We start from the raw sequence: 18,004 nt of genomic DNA, 5'->3' as shown, positions 1-18,004 counted from the left end.
CCCTACAGAATATACCCAGACATGGGAGCAAAAGAGCAGCTTCCCCATTTCCAAAAAGTTTCAGTCTGTATTTGGAGAATTGCTTAACAAGGTGACAGAACAGTTCAGTCTCTAAGGCTGCACATTAACATCCTAAATTAAAATCAGACGGGGAGCCCACACACATCACACATGATCACCTCACCTTCCCCCATTTGAACACTGACGTGCTTCAAATGAAATACAGATGTTAAGGGAGTAGATGTTTTCTCTCAGTGCTGCTGAGACACACAAACTGACGCTTTACTGTTCCAGTTCTGCTGTCGCGTCCCTTTCTCTTCTGTCAATGTTCTTCAGCAGAAGAGAGAACTGATACCTTACAATGCAAATTCAGTGCATTTTTCTGTGAAAGCCCACGGTGCTACTAAGAAAGGTAATACAAGATTTCTAAATATTTTCCCTGAGGCCAGAGACATTTTACCTGCTCATCAATTTTTCGCTGTAGTTGCATGATCTTGTTCTCCAAGCCGATGTGAAGCTTCTTGTAGCGTTCTACAGACCGGGCCTCTATCTTCAGTTTCTTCAGCTCCCTCTTGGCCATCATGCGCCGGTAACAGCATTGCAAGTAAACAATTGCCTTCAAGGTCCTACAGTAGTGCACTCGAGCCAGCCAACCTCTTACATGTTTCTGAATAATAATAGACTTGTGCTCCCGAAGCATCTACAGTTAAGAAAAAACATCACAAGGGGTATTAGAGTTGCCAACTACACCTGCTCAGTTAAACAGACTCCATAATGAGAGGTGTAAACACGGTGTACACATAGAGACACCCTAGCCTGAAAAGAGAAACTTCTGGTGAAGAGTAACAAGAAGTGAATATGGAATTAATTTAAGAAAAAAAGAACAGGAAAAGAAGACAGGAATAAGGAAGATGACACGGAATAAAATGAAAAGGAACCAGAAGGGAAAACATGGAAAGAAAGAACTGGAGGTACACTGAAGAACCAGGCATTCCTTTGTGTTGACGTCAGATCCAAGCTAATTACAAAAATACATGGTACCTGTTGGCAAGATTACAAATACAGTCCTTTTTTTTTTCCCCTGCATCTTTTATCTTGAAACATCTTAGAATCATTAACTATATGCTGCATAGGATTCATCAATACAAAGTGTAAAATTACCACACTTGATATGCAGTGCAGGTAGTACACACTAGAACCTAGAGTAAACTGTAGCAGCTGTTAAAAACAGCAGCCATAGTCTAGCTAACCAAACTACAAGTTCCAGTCAGTTTTCCTTTTTTTGACACACCAGCATCGAAAAATCTCCATTTATTGTAATGACAAATTATATATTATAATAAATCCAACTTACTTCATGACAGAAATTTCAACCATAGTTTTGAGGTATGAAAAAAAAACCAAAAAACAATTTTTAAAACTAATTTTTAATGAAAAGCAGTGAAGAATGCCAGCAACCTTCATCAGTGTGTTAGCCAGAGGCTTCCACTAGGAAGAGTATACTACTTGTTTTTTGGATCCTTCACCCACTGATTCAATCACAGATCCCCCAGGTCTGGAGCACCTGAATTCCAGCAGACCACAGCTATGCTTGGAGAGGCCCAAACCCACAAGGCTTCCAGGACTCTCAGAACTCTAGAGTTCACTTCATAAAGCTTCTGCAGATTAAACAGTTTATTCTAAAGAACAAAACTATTTAAGATTTTATGTTACTTCTTGGATTTGATAGTTTAAAGATCATATGCAGTTCACATTCTTACACTAATTTACCACAAAGCAGATAAGACAAACTAGTAGGGTAACAACAATTTTATTTTCTTTTATACTTCTTAGCAAATGAACTCAAATGTGTTAGAAGTGTTGCATTTCCAGATCAATGAATTTAAAAGGTTCATCGGCAAAGTGGCAAGATTATAAGATACATAAACTTTCCCCCTTAGCATTTATTTCTGAAAAGCAAAAAAAGAGACCTGACATACCAGCACTTGGTTAAATAGCACACTGAGGTAAGGAAATAGTGCTCTCAACAGTACAGCAAGGTCAAAAGCCAAAGTCCTTCTGACTGCTTGTCATGCAGTTGCCATTCCTGCCTCCTTCTTACACGTTTCCTGGAATAGTCCTTCAGGTTACCTGTGTGTGCCCGAGCAGCTTGAATACAACTAGCTTTCAACAGAATTTTCACCTCAAGTTTGAAAGCAACAAGTCCCATAAAATACCTCCATCGTGCAGGGATGGTCCTCATCTGCCAGTGAATTCTCACACTCATGCAATCCAGTGAGGCAACAGACCACTCCAACATAAGGTGAGAGTATCAGAGAAGTTACTTAATTTACGAGAAAAGCTTTTGCAAAAGCTGTGGAGGAACTAAACTCCTTGTTAAGCTGAGAAGCACACTGCAGTGTCTCGGGCAGAAGCTTTCCCCAGGATGTGCGAGATAGATGATTCAACCATTTTAAATTCCTTGTATTAGTCATGTGACTGCAACACATGCCCTCTCTTCTAACAACAACAACAGGTACCTTTCACAATCCTAACGAACAACAAGTGTACCGTATATTACTTAGAGTCACAGCTCAGCCCAACATGCTGTCATAGGGCAGCCTTTCGGTTTCACTCATTTGCAGGTATCATGAACTTCAGAACAACCGTGTTTTCCTCCCCATGGCACGCAGAGCCTGTGCTTCTCTCTCTGGCCATCCCTGTATCTCAGCTTTAATAAAATTCCACCTTTGGAGGACAACATATACACAGCACACCGCGTTTTACTGCGGTAAACAATTCGCTGCTCGAGGGGGATACTCCCTGACAGGCAAGTCTGACCACCCGTTACAGGGATCCCTCCAGAAATCCACCATCTCTATTAAAAGGGAATACAACAGGATTATAAAACCCTGTGCTACAGGACAGATGCAGTGTCTTATCACTCAAGCGACTAACTTCAGGCATACAGAATTGTCTCCCATTTTCCTAAGGATGTCTTTTAGTCCACGTATTGCTGTGACCCATGTCTCACTTTGTCACATCGGTCAGATCACTGTTAAAAATGTATCATATAATCTCACAACATAAAATGTGGTTTGTAATAATGAAAATGCTAAGAATTCCAATGAAAAGGCAAGTCGATACCCGCACAAAAGAACAGCCGAGTCAAGCACAGGGATCTTACTACTTAGAAATTCTTATCAAGGATTAATTGTTTTCAAAGTTTCTGGTTAGTGTATGTTAAAACACTAATTTAGACACATTCACATGTGACTCTGCAGGCAACTTTAATACAAATGAAAAGTATACAGAAACTTCAAATATAGAAGAGAAACACATGGAACAAGCACTAGTTGGCTTTTGGTTATATGCTGCTTAGGGAAAAAATATAACTCTTTTGGCTAACTTTTCAGTGAAATACAGGCTGAGTTTTGAGCCTACTTAAAACAATTCATGTAAACAAAAGTGCCATGAAACATGTTGGCATTTCGTAGTCCAATCATATGAATCCTAATTCTGTTTCGAGCCCTGTAACCACTGAAAAGCAAATTCTAATCTCTCAATAGAGCTTTTATTTTTTAATCAAGCATAATGAGGAAAATATTATCAATATCACTAGGACAGTGTTATATCAATTTCTTTCCAAAGAGCCCCCAACATCAGTATATTAAAAAAACAACACACACACCCCCCCTTTAGTTTTAATCTCCTATTTTTGTGGGTATCTCTATGCTAACATTAATCTCCTTCAATATATTCCATCAGCCATTTCAGAATCACTGAAATTAGGGATGGCATAGGAATAGTAGTGCATCAGATATGTATACTGACGTGAGCAATACCGATTTGGACTCATGGAGGCACATTCACACAAGGCCATTTTCAGTATTTATTGTAAGTGCCTCGACATTCTATATAACAAATGAAAAAGTTTTCTCAAGAGAAATGCTGTAAATCCCTGTTAGATTCTCCACTGACTGCACTAGAAGTCCAGGTACATCCATATTAGATGACAAAATGAATATCGCTAAAATGACAACTTCATTGATTGCAGTATCAGGTCTTTCTAATTTCCAGGTGCTGTCTTCAATCCATGCTGTGATATTTTGTTTGCGCATTATGCGTAACAGCACACACACGAACGATTCAGATTCCCAAGGGGACACCACAGAAAAGCTTTGTCCCGAAGGTATGTGGAAATAAAGCTAGAGTGAAGAAGTAAAACATTACGATTTCTTACCATTTGGTACTTGCATCTGGCCATGTAACCTCTTAAGAGAGCCTGAAGAGCAATAGTAGCAGCTCGCATGCACTGGTATCGTTTGTGGACCACATACATGCGCTGAAACTTCTGAATAGTGATGGCAGCCCGTGTTCTCCGCAAGAACTTGGCATAGCTAAGGAAGAAGAAGATTACAAATAATACTTGTAATTATTTTGCAGAGCCTGAATTCTAGATTTTTTTTACATCTTGTAATTTTACCCGCTTTCTCAGGAGCTACGTTTTCTACTTCAGTTTCTTCCTAATGTTGCCAGTGACACAGCGTATTTACTTGCTATTCTACTGTACGGCAGTACAACAGACCGACAAATTAACAGAAGCCTTGTAAGGTTTTACAGGGAGACGTTTTCACTTCCTCTGAGAGCTATAGAACTAACAAAATAAACTCATCTTAATTCCTCATCGCCTTTTCTCCAGCTTTAAAGCATTTCCACTATGCCACCTACCGGGTCTCTTCTCTTAACCTCAAACTGTAGAAAATGTTTACTTGTCCTCTCAGCAAGAATTACAAAACATCTTGACATAAGCCTCTTTCCGAAGGTTGATTCTTACAGTCTTCATAACCACCTTGTCTTTGAACAATACCACCTGCATTCCTACCCTTTCCTCTGGCCCATCCATGGCCATCCCTCTGAAGTCAATCCAAACAAATGACTCTGGTTATCTCCTTTACAGCTGTACCCTGGATGAGGAATGGCTTCTCCAGCAGGACAGACCGACCCAGCTGGGAGGGCACATGGAAACTGGGCAATAAGGACTCAGCCAAGAGTCCTGCTTTACCTCACCTGCAAGATACCTCCTAGTACTACTTGTACTCTGCTCCCACTAACAACATACTGTCCTAAGCATCATACAGCCAGTGTGCTACTGTCCTCTCAAGGAAGGTCATAAACAGGCAGGACAGACACACTCATTATATTCAATTTCCTTCATTTCCCTGGAAAATCATTTCCTCTCAGCCAGTATAGGAAGGAGAGAACAAATGTATCACATTTAAATGTCCTACTTAAAGGGATTTGAATTGAGGCTAGTGTGGGTTTTCCCACGAGCATTGCTTACCATCGTGCTTGGTACCCTCTGACATATCTCTGAATGGTGATGGCAGCCTTCCTCATACGCACGTACTTCTTTCGCATCAGCCAGCCTCGGATTGTCTTTTGGATGCGGATACAGGCAGCTCTCAACTTATCTGCCCTTATTTTTTCCAGATAGGCTACTTGACCAGCCCGGAAAAATATTTTTGTCTTCCCAAACTGGTACTTATCCTTGTCCTATTTTCAGAGGTAAAAAGAGGATCAGTTACAGTATTAAATGTTAGTGGATTAAAAAAAAAAGGCTCGAAGGGCTAAATGAAAGTACAGTTAGTAAAGAGGTAAAATTATGTGTGTAATATTTCACGTAAACCTAGACTTAGATTAAGTAGTGGAGAAGAGTATTTTCTCTATATGATTCTGTTAACAAATTAATATAATAAAGCCAAGCATGGCCTAAAGAAGTAATGTGAGATTTTTGCTGAGACAAGAATGCCATAAAGATTGTAAGAGATGTGGAAGGCTACAGGAGGTGATGAAGGGGCCCAGAGGATGAAAGCAATACAGGCAATGGACAGTTTCCTGCTTGAATTGTAGATGACCCCTCTGGAACGGTCCATCTTCAACCATATTACGCAGTACAAAAAAAACCAGCTGGGGCTTCAAACATTTATGCGTCGTTTACTGCATCAGGACTAAGCCAGAACAAAGCATCTCACTGCTGCTCAAACACATCTGAAATTTCAGAATTAAACCAGAAAGAGAATAATATTCTATGTCTATAGGCTGTAGTACTCTTTGGAGGGAAAAAATGCAAATATACAAAGGTACACTGAAAGAAATTAATTTTGTTGACTGTTTGATGTCAAGTTAAAAGGAACAGCAGTCAAAGAGCTACAGCTTAGGATACATTTAACATTACACATTAACACTATAAATACAGACACATGCATATAAACCAAAAGATTTTAGTTAAGTCCACCCAATGACACAGAATTTGAAAAGCTGAGCCCCAACCTGCCTGCACTGTGTAGGTTTTTTTGTTTCCATAAACCTACTAACATTGGCATTGCACTTCAGCAATGTAAACTTTGTTGCTTTTATATCTTCAATAAACTTTTTCTCTTTCTCTTCCTAACTGATACTCCTGAGTAAGTCTCAGTTAACCACCTTCTACTGAGAACTGGCTGGAACAGTCTCTTTGGAGCCTGCCTGCACTCCGCTGTTCATCAGTCCTTAAGATATTCCAAGAAACAGATCAGTTCCAGTGCAACACTGGTGGTGCAGATGGCATAGCCTGGGAATGTAGGCCCACAACTGGAGGTAGGAGGCAAAGCAAGAGGCTGCTGAGGTATAAGGACAGCCACGGTGCTAAGCAGAGAGAAATATCATGAGGATGAAAGGAGTGAAAAACGTGGCCAGCATAAGAGCTGGGAGGAGCAGTGTGAAAGACACAAACATATACAGACACCTCCACATTAGAAAACCTCCAGATAACTATACCTCACTTAAGGTGTGTTAATACATCCTTATTAGGATGCATTAACATCTTAATGCTAATAGAGGCAAGGTAAGGCTCACCCTCAACCCGCCCACGCTTACAAACACCGTCTTCCTTTCCTGTGATACACTGGGAAATTCTACAGTTCCTGTGCTAATATTGGTGGTTTAGTACTTTGTAGAAGTACTAAAGCGGTGTGGCTACGAGGGACTAAGGGATGCTTTCTTTATTCCTTCAAATTCCAAATGCTCTCAGCACTAAGTCTAGTACCAGAATCAGCTTCTCCAGGACATTTTTACACGTCTGCTTTCGGTCACTAAGGACATCTCTCTGCTTCATCAGAACACGGTAACGGCTGAAGAACTCTTGGTATGTCCACCTGTCCCAAAAACAGAGACAGTGTCAGTCCCAACAATGAATAATTCTCTTAAAAAGAAGAATTGAAGTTGAAAGCAATCTAAAAAGTGGCAAACACACCTGGAAGGGAAGCCAGCTGCACTGATTCGGATGGTCTCCAGGACACCACAAGCTCTCAGCTGCTGCACGGCCCGCTTTTCATCGAACCTACATAGGAATAAAAAGAGCCTGTGGGCATGGGGCTAGTTTTGCATTACATGGAACGCCTGGCCCTGCGCACACGCAGGGCAGGAGTGGCACGGAGCGGGAGCAGGGATGTGATGGATGGTTAACAAGTCCAGCTAGTGCTTCTGCGACTCAGTGGTAACAGAGGACAGCCTGACAGGGGAACTGCCCAAGCCCGTCAGCTGCTGCAAGCTGCTCATCCTGTGCTGCTTCCCTCTGGCCTGCCAATAGCCATGGGAGTCTCTGTGTGCCCAGATTTCAAGCAGATGTTTGAGAAAAGCTCTAAGCAAGTTCATATATGAAAAAAAGGTAAGGAGTAAGATGCTGGAATCTGCAAAAGCAAATTCCAGCAAATGTCAAATGAACTCAAGGAGCACAAACTGCCAGTCACATTTAGAGCAGCTAGCAATGAAAATGCTGGGGGTTTTTTTCATATATCACCCTAAACCAAAAAAAAAGCATCAGGAAGTATTTCTCCCTCTATTCATCACAACACATCTCCTGCTCTAAAGTACACGTACACAGGAACAGTGAGTGCATAACAAGAGAAAGGAGACACACCACTCCTGAGCGAGCAAGGTTTAAGCAGAACCTTGATCCTCCGAGGCCTTGGGCAATTCCCTCCCATGCACATGCTACACGAACCATATGTGAACCAGCTTACGTGAACGGAAACTTGAAGTCGTTAGGCTTAATACAGCGCACGTAGTGTGGAGTTGTAGCGTTCAGGGTTTCCATCAGCAGATGGAGAGAGTTTCGAAACTTTTTGAAAAAGGAAAAGGGAAAAATATCAGGGAATAGCCTCAATAAGCCCAGTAATGTTTGAGATAATCTCAGGAAGTGGACCTAGGGATATTTATTTATTTGTAAAAATAAACACCAGCTTGTTTTTGTTATGGCAATAGATTTTAGTTTCAGGTACCATCTTTGGGTGAATTATGTTGCAGACAGACTTCTGAATGTTAGGCTTTACAGGAGTAAAACTCCCATACCAGAATTTGAGAAATTAGAAAACCACAGGATAGACTGAGTTATTTTCAGATTTGACTGTCTCATCTACCCTAGTCTTCATCTAATCCATCTCTTCATGACTAAACCTCATGGCATATTACTAAATAGCCACTTAATTTTAAATAAATTTTAAATCAAATTTAAAATTGAGTGGTAAAAAAAAAGTATCAATTTCTTCAGCTCTACTCATCCCTATGTCAGACCTACTGAAAACAACTTTGAAAGTCCGATATCCAAGAGTTTTAAGGAGGTTCACTTTTAAAGAAGTATCAAGACCACAAATATCTAACATACTGCAGTATATCCTTCTAACCACAGAATACCCCAATAGGTAAAGAAAACAATGAAAACATGTCTTAGATGTTTTAAAAGTATTGGGATATATCTCCCTTTTTCTGTTGAGCTCATGATTTTAAGCCAGCCTCTATTTCTACAGAGTACATGGTAAAAAGCACTTCTGTATTAGCTTTCTTTAAAATTTATAAATGAATGTATGTGGTTGATTGATAGTAGTAGTATGAGAGTACCCCTAACACTTCAACTCATTGTTTCAGTCTGACAACAAAACTGTTCAGCCTCTACCAGCCTCAGGATACTGTTTGTTTGCAAAATCAGAATTGAAGTTCAAATTGAAAAGATAACTGGGCAGGGATTCTCCTGCATGAACTGCAGAAGATTGGAATTTGCAGCCTGTACCATGAACACATGCCAAGCAGATTTGCATTCTGTACAGTAGCATGAATAACCACTTATTCCCACCCATAGTTTGACATAGCCTGCTTGGGGAAGGTTATAGAGAAATTACGAATATCCACATCAAACATTCTCCGAATTCCTTGATTCTCACTTAAGCAGTGTGACTAGCTCATGACACTGCACAGACACTGAGCTAACATCTTTGTTAGGGTATCGACAACCACCCAAGACAGTGGACAAAGTCCAGGCATTTTTTGGTGATTTTATCAGAACTCTGAGCACCAGAGAGATGTGGCTGGTTCATCTTCAAGAATTGGCAGGGGACACTGATACAAAGACCTTACACTCGCTGGAGCTAATTTATATTCCAGGCTGTCCTACAGTAACATAAAAAGAGTTATCCACACAGACCCTCTGGAAGCCCCAGGCAAAAGAATGCCACTACTCACTAGCAAAGTGGTACAGGTTGGCAAGTAGATAAAAAATGAGTACTAAACTGCCAAAAAAGGTCCCTTTGGCTCCTATACATAGTCTGAGGGACACTCTGTCATATATAAAGCACTGACTGGGGACATAACCATCTTGATAAAACACCTGTTAAATCTGCTGAGTGGAAAGTAACAAAGAAGTGAGTTCTTCAGCCATACTGATCTGCATACTTCTAATTTAATTCTGGCACATACACATAGGTATTTTATGTTTAAGCCATTAATAACTGGAACCAAGTGTTCTATGGACTGAACTCCTGCTTTTGATTTGAGTCAGACCACATGGCACACAATCAAAAAGCCCCAGTATAAGATTTTCTAAGCTTCTCAGCATCCAGCATGTTAAATCCATTTTGAAAAGACCTGAGTTTTGGTTTTGGCACCAATAAGAACTGAGGTCCCCGAAGTTGTGGCTCAAATGTATTAGCAATTAGGATATATTTTCTCCAAACTGTAAGTCATAATCAGCTGCACCTGTCTCAAAATCACAAGGGATCCCAAGAAGCACCAGCACACCTTGGGACCTATGAGACAGAGGGAGGTAGAGAGAGAGATTATTTAATAGAGCCGCTGCTTCAAACTCACCTGATGTCCCACAGTTTTCTTATGCTCCTTGCTGGCTTGACCTGGCCTGGCCTTGGCTGGTTTTACAGCCGTTCGAGACAAAGGCACACGCCCTGAAGGGGTCGCTGACGTGGGACTGAGGACCTTCTCCTCATCCTGGAATAACTCTGGTAGCAGTTTAAACTGGTATAACAGCAGAAAAAATACAGAGGGTAAGAATCCAGCAAGTGATTGTACCCATTTGTGCTTAAGGTAGTTAGAATCCAGGCTTAGTTTTTGTAAGCGCTGAGTTCTTGTTGAACTCCACATGGGGACAAATGCAAAAAAGCATTCAAGCCAGTAGTATACTGAGTGGGCTATGATTTAGCACTAAAAATTTTGTGGGTTTGATCAGTGAGTCTCCTTCTGAAGATAAAATTCTGATTTGAGTTTTTTTCATAGAGCAAGCAATGGCTTCCATGTGAATTGACAGCAGCTTCATAAAGTACCAACTGCAATTATATATGGCTGCTTTGATCTAAGAAGGAAACAACAGGGTCCTCTCGTATTCCAGTGGTGCATCAGACTCTTTCTCCTTTGTGGTTGAGAAATATCTAGGACACTGAATAACCCAGCAGGCAACTAAGAATATTCCTGCTTTATCACTCTAAATTGAAATAATCCACTTAAAAGAGGAACCATCAACTCAAAAAAAAACATTAGCCAAATTTATCTGACCAAAGATCTACTCTCAGGCCAGTGGGAGTGGAATGAAAACCAGAAACATTTTTCCAAATATCACTCAGGGCTTCCAGTTCCCTTTCTCTAATGGCTACAAAATACACCCATATATAATAGCTGCTTTGAAGTAACTTATAACTAAAAATAACACCACCAGGTCTTTCTACTGACAACTATAGCACTTCAGAAGTATTACAAGAGTAAGAAAATCTGAACTTCTCTACCTGTCAATGAATAATCTTTTATCTAGCATCTGTGCATTTTCTCCCAAGAGATAGGAGCATTCAATTCTCAGTACTAGAAAGTGCTTGGGCTAAGTACAACCTAAAAAATAAAAAAATTGGTTTTGCCTTATAAAACTTGGTGAGCATGCACGATAACCAATGAAACATGCTGCGCAACAAAATGGTACTTGTGCTCTGTGGTTGTGCCAGATGGGCTAGCAGAAGGCATCAAAGCATCCAGCACAGCATTCCAGCATAATATAATGACTATGAATGCTACAAACGTATCCTAAATTCCTGAACTACGCAATGGAGTATCAAACCTTAGCCTTATCACCTGACTCTGCTAGAGTAGGAGCACGATCTCCTTAAGATTACCTCTGTAGTTAGCGGAAGAATGACACTTCCAGAGGGGTATTTAGCCTGTCCCTTCCACTGACTCGACAAAGAGTTCAGGATGATTGGGCCACCACCACCTCATTCAGCTGCCCACAGTCAGAGACGAGTCGGTATGCACAGTCTTTTCATCACATACAGAAATGTATTTGAATGAAGCATGCTTTGTCTGAAACTCCTGATGCTCTCACACACCAGGGGCAGAGGTGGGAAGGGGGTCCCCACTGTCGGGATCGCAGATGGGTGAAGCTTTTCTAAGCTATCAGTAAGTGTCGTGCCCTTTTTTTCAACCCTGGGAAAACCTGCCTGCAAAAATGGGCAAGTGCATTTCAAAGGTGCCATTTTCATAGACACTGCCTCAGTTACTGCATGCAGAAGAAAGGAGCAATGGATGGCCTTCAGCAGCAGAGGTCAACAACAGGAGAGCATTGCCGAGATGATCACATTGTGGGGGCATTCATGTTTTCGTTCAGTTTTGGTTTTTAGCATCTTATCAATTTTCTTTGTTTTGCAGAACACTAGGAGTGTTCGAAGAGAGGGAAAACACTGATCAAAGGACAGATAATTCACGTGGTAGAAAACAAGCAAGCAAGCATTTTTTCCCTGTAGTTTTTTCAGGCAACTTAACAGACATGCTGCTAACAATCTTACAGACCATTACTTTCAACGCAGAGCCACAACAGAAGATTTTAACAACATGCCAGTAGCAAGCTTAAAAGCTTGAGGACTGTTGTATTGCTTTCATGAAACATGCATGGAAACTGAACCAGTTCAAAGAGGTCCTGTGGGTGGATTTATAGAGAAGGCCAAAATGAATAGCTAAACACTACAGTGCCTGCCAAGAGCAGCATGTGTCATGCACTTCGGAGGGCAAAGAAGCATTTGAGCTGTATGTGAGCGTGGGCATGGGCAGGATGACAGATGATGCATTCAATTTAGAATTACCTTCTGTTGAATGTGCACAGGAAACACCGAAAACAGCAACAACAACAACAACAACAAAATCAGAAATGCAATCCCACTACAATTACTAATAAAGAGGGCCTGCTGAAAAATAAAAATGAAACATTCTTCTTTTGAAAATCTATTTTCTGCACAGTTGATTTTTTTTTTTTTTTTAAACACTGGTTTTGGTAAAATTTATCCTTGGGGAAAACCACATTGTTTCTTAGTATCTAGACTGAATTGACTCAACCTACTGAGCCTGCCCGAGCTGTTGTCACGCTCTTACGGCAGCTGCATCCGCATCGTCCCTTACTGACTGGAGCACATCCCCCGGAGCACGCCTGCACTGCGCGCTGCCACGCCAGGGCACAGCCAGAGCCAGACGGGCACTGGCCCCTGCCCGCGCCCCGAGGATGCCACACACAGAGCGGCTGGCTTCACTCACACCCCTTCAACACTTCTCTCGGCACAAAGTCTGCCGTAGTATTTCATTATACTACATGTTTTAATCCTTTAGCTTTATGTATCTGCTCAGAATAGAAACAGAAGAGAAAAATGTTGGTCTTCCTGATAGAACAGCGTAATTTAAAATAGCCTGTCCTTGATATCCAGCTTCCTGGGCCACTAAAGCTAGCAAATTCCCAACAGTCATCGCAGCACAATGTCAAGTTAATTGCCTTTACATTTCAGAAGAGCACAACTAGCATTTTTGCCATTAAAAAAAAGCAGATGATGCCACTGAAGGCCTGTTCTATACTATTCCTTCATGCAGTATTTTTCAATTCAGATGTTATCTTTCTTTCATAGATATCAAGAAAGCAAGAATCCGTAAATTCTGGTTCATGTCCTTAGGGCCTATACATTTCATTCCTCTCTCATTTTGCTTCTGGAACAGAAATTGCCTCTCCTCCAGAAATTTTCTGCTCAATTGTCAGGGCAGAAACAAGAGCTTCTGTTTTCAGATTACAAAATTAAGGGCTTAACTGCTAAGCCTTCTTATACTACTATAGTATAGTAGACATCCTTGATGCCTTTACAGAAAATATAGCACAGTTTTGTGAAAAGTAAAAAAAAAACACAAAACAACCAAAAAACCCAAACAGTGAAATCAGTGGCTAAATATAGGTCGATCTCACATGGAGCAAAATCAGGCTACAGGACTTTCTAAATTCATACAGATAGCCAAGTAAAATACAAACTATGTTCAATTTCAGTTGATCTGGTACTAAGGGAGAAACATTTCCTAGGTTTATAAGAAAATGTATTTGACCTTTAGTTCAAGGATTCATAACTGCAGAAGAAGAAAAAAAAATCCTTATACTAACCTTACTTGATTTTAGGACCTTAATTTGTTCTTCATAAACTGTATCTTTATTCTTTTCCAAAAAGCCTTCACATTGATATTCCACCTGAAAACATCATTTTACAAAAAAGTAAGTATTAAAAGTATTTAATAAGAATATTTTGCATAGAATTCACCAGCTGTAACATTCACATTTAAACCAGAGAATGCTTGGGGATGTTGAAAATATCAGCTCCCAAGGGCATCTTTGTTAAATATAGATTTTCCTCAAAGAGAGTGCTTTCCAGTAAAACGTAAAACATTAAAACATATAGAGATAAATACTGTTATTGCATTATACCAGAGATATTTCACTGCTGAGAGATGCTTGTGGTAAGACAGCATGATTGAATGGTTAATGTAAAGGTGAAAAAATCAAAATGTGTGTTGAGCATCTCCTTCACTGAAGTTACCAAGGCTGCAAAATTGTGTGAAATTCAGATGCAACTGAGAACAAAATATCTCATCTCATCAGCTGAGAGGCAATAAGTAGATCTGCCTGCAGCTTATTATGAAAAAGCCCAATTTGTACTCAGAAATACTATTTTCACCAGGAGCAAAAAAAGTCTGAATGTTGTGACAATACATAATAATCCTTTATCATAGGGTCATGAAGTCTCCCGGACCATGGCCAAAGAACAGCCAGAGTGTCAGATAAAAACCTAGTATTTATTTCACTGTCCTAATTCAAGGCTGAACAAAAACCAAAAACTATTGTCAAAAGTCTGTACCTTAGGATTTGATATTAATTAACATAAGCATGCTAACCCTCGAAGTGTCTCACGCTAACTTTTCAATCTTGTATGAGCAGAAGCCCAGACTATAAAATACAAAGCAGACGCTTATAGCAATTTGCTTCTTCCTCTCGGCACAGCCATCTCTCGGTGCTTACACAAAGACACTATATCCCAAGCTGAGAAACATTTCAAAAAATTCCGAGGGGGGAAGAAGACAGAGGATCTCCCCAAGGTCTCTCCAAACTGAAAGCCCACTCTGAACAGCACCTCGGGTACCATTAATGTTCGTACTGCGGGAGAGAATGCCAGGAGAGGGCAGCAGAACCTCTGCCTTCTCCCAGAGAAGACAACGCACAGAGGTTACTAACCTGCCAGCTACAGCTACTTTTTTTCCTTCAAGATGTCCGTATGCATTCAGGTGAGCACACAGCGCATCAGAGCTTAGAGCTTTGCCAACACCTGCTTGGAGCCACTTCTAGCTTTCCTTGGCCCCTCACTGCTCAGACCAGGCATAGGAAAGCCTTGTTTTCAAATATCAATTAAGCCCTTCTTGTTCTGTCATCCACCAAATAACTCATTAATCTAAATAGTTACAGAGATGTCTGTGCTGCTTTCATTAAGGTAACACTAAATGCAACAGGAACAGGACCCCTCTTCTACGCATAAATTCAAGAACCTGGGGGAAATCAAGTGGAGGCAAATAAAGGTCTCCAACCTCCACGTCAGCACATATGGACCTACTGATAAGAATCCCAGGCTTCTCCAAACTTTTTTCAACAAAGATGACAATATTCTGAGCAGCTTCTTTGTTTAACAGGACAATTACCTTAAATAGGATTTTAATTTTTTAAAATTTTATTTTAACCTGAGGAGTTGCTCAGTTTGACGATGCGTTGTGGGAGCGGAACCACCCATGCACTCCACTGAGATACCCCTCATCCAGTTTGCTAGAAATAGCTGTTCACGGACCAGCAGAGGCGAGGGTGGAAGCAGCACATACTGCTCCAGCAACAAGAAGGGTGTGTTAGCCTCCCTCCTGTTTGCACATTAAGATGGCAGCAAACCAACACCATTTGGTTGTTGCGCTTTAGCCTACAACTACAGTGAGATAAATTATTTTCTATTTTTTGTATTTCTATAGATATATAACTATATATACTTATATATATAACGGGATTTGATACAATTATGCTGTGAATTGCAAATACACTAAGCTGTCATGTTTTGAAAAAGGATGGTTAGTGGTTACAGTGTGCGACAGGAGTCAGGAGCTCGTTTGTGTTCCTGGCTCTGCACAGCTGCCAGGACAACTTTCTTCTCTGCTCAGGCATACCGGCAAGCACACAATTTGCAAGAAGCAGAGTAGAGCCAGGGATGCTGCTACCCAGTCGCTGCCTGCAACAGCCGCCCATACCAGGATCCCCTCCCGCGCACATGCTCTGCAACACCAGCCACGGGAAGAGATACCAGAGAAGAAGTCCTTACCTTGTCAGCAAAGTGCTTGATGATAAAAGCCTTATTTGACAAACGCGGTTTTTCAAAGAGGGCACATTTATTCAAATGAGTATTGTATAGTTTTTGGGCCCAAGTGTCATCTGACCCTTTTGGCATCTACGGAAGAGAACACACAGCCATTTAAAATGTCTTGAGAACTTTTAAGTAGCAAAAGAAACTAAGACAACGGGGGACAACACTTTGTGGTTTGCTTTCAAACTCCCAGCTTCTTGGATTTCCAGCACTTCCATAAGCAAGGAAGCCAGTAATCAGCTATGCACTTGCCTTTCTAGCGCTCTGGATCTGGCACAGCCAGCAGCAGGTGTAGCTGCTATGTGACACATGCGACGCTAACAACACTTCCAGTGTCACACACCCGAAGGCAGGGATCCAAAAGGTACTTTTTCTGGCTGACCAGTGTCTCAGTGGGTCAGAACCCATGCACCACCATTAGAGATTACTTGTGATGCTTTGTGATACACAAGAACCCCACGCTGGGTTTCCACTGAAGTAGACACCACATGCCATCCCCTGTACATGGCTTGGCATAATTTAAACTAAGATAAAAGACAAAAAGTGACACACCAAGCGAGAGGCAATTTGGAGCAATCTGACAGAACCGAAGACTGTCCTTGCGGCACTCAGGAAACAACAAAGTTGACAGAGTCCAAACAAAGGTTAATCAGAGCGCCAGAAACAGATACAGATACATGATGGAGAGGAGGGGGGGGAAAAAGCATGATTAAACCCATTTTTTCTCCTCCTGTAATTGCCAATTCTGTTTGTATGTTCTCCAAATGCTTTCAACAGCAGACTGTCAAAATGATGGCTGTATGTAGATTACTTTTCCCTGTGAGGCCCCAGAGGCAGGATGGCTGATGACCTCTTTCTCTGTGAAAGCCCTTGAACACATACCTTGCACTCCTCATCCAACAGATCCAGGATTCCCATTTTGGCCTCTATGAGGTTGATGCAAGGCTGATTGTCATAGAAGTCAATCAAGGTCCATGGTATTTGTTCCTTCATATATTCTTCCTGTTCCAGCTTAAAGACATGCTACAGGGCAAAAAGAAAATAGTTTTCTGTGAAATAAAATGCAGAATAAATACATCAAACTCTCACTTGAATTCATTTTGGCACATTAATCCAGGGTGTCAAGTGACATACTAGTTCAATTGAATAAACACTTCAACAAGTAAGTGTATGAAAAATAAATTAACCTTTTTTCCTGGCCTAAAGAAAACAGACTAAATTAAAGAACTCATCCATATTCTCTGCAAATAAGGTCTATTTTATCCTTTCTTTTTATTACATTGTCCCACAATTACTATAAGCTCTTTTTCTTTTATAAAAAACACAACACAAAACCCAGAAAAAGCCTCAAGTGCAGGAACAGCAACTTATAAAGTGGGATGTGCCATGCGTTTATGATTTTGAAGTTATGAATACTGCTTTATTTCAAGTAAAATTTCACTATAAATACTTTAGCATTTCCTTGTAGAAGAACAGAGCTCCATTTTCTCTTAAATGGTTGCGGATTTTTTTTTTTTAAGATGACGCACTGCATTAAAATTTATTCTTCAGCAAAAATCTGCAAGAATGACTCTGCGAGTATTAGCACAAGAAATCCTTTAAGCAAAATTTTGTGGAATATCTGATATGAAGATCAGTAACAATCTAGTTGTTTATTTATTCAAAAATATTATCACAAAAAACCTGCACAGTTTTAATGAAACACACATAGGAGATGAATTAAAACTTTAGGAAGAAAAGATAAGACAACATTAAACAGGCGAACTGTGGTCTTAGTAGCACAAGCACTCTTTTTAAAAACAAAAAGACTGCTGACTCCAGTTATTTTTAATGATGTTGTATCTCTCATTTAAATTTTAATGCATACTAACTGCTCTGGCAGGCAGAACTGAACTCAGAGCATACCCGAGCAAGCAGCAAAGAGCAGCACTGTGGGCAGGGTTCGGGGGGCCACCACGAACACCTGTATTCGTGGA

The 18,004-nt window shown here is 40.7% G+C and overlaps 1 protein-coding gene across 1 annotated transcript in view; it reads right to left on the bottom strand.

Annotated features, from left to right (window-relative positions):
- Positions 1-18,004, bottom strand: part of LOC104621560 (unconventional myosin-Va-like) — a gene marked incomplete at both ends in the record, with an annotated part of 68,501 nt that overhangs the window by 13,327 nt on the left and 37,170 nt on the right. Inside the window, 11 exon segments of the mRNA XM_010288078.1 lie at positions 461-700; positions 4,223-4,379; positions 5,324-5,535; positions 7,067-7,175; positions 7,274-7,360; positions 8,043-8,140; positions 10,159-10,320; positions 12,423-12,425; positions 13,748-13,831; positions 15,987-16,112; positions 16,911-17,051. Of these exon segments, the coding sequence (XP_010286380.1) occupies positions 461-700; positions 4,223-4,379; positions 5,324-5,535; positions 7,067-7,175; positions 7,274-7,360; positions 8,043-8,140; positions 10,159-10,320; positions 12,423-12,425; positions 13,748-13,831; positions 15,987-16,112; positions 16,911-17,051 (1,419 nt within the window).

The sequence above is a fragment of the Phaethon lepturus genome, unplaced genomic scaffold (genome assembly GCF_000687285.1).
Source record: "Phaethon lepturus isolate BGI_N335 unplaced genomic scaffold, ASM68728v1 scaffold8525, whole genome shotgun sequence".
Lineage (NCBI taxonomy): Eukaryota > Metazoa > Chordata > Aves > Phaethontiformes > Phaethontidae > Phaethon > Phaethon lepturus.
The sequence above is the reverse complement of the archived record's forward strand: the minus strand, read 5'-3'. Positions and strand labels throughout refer to the sequence as shown.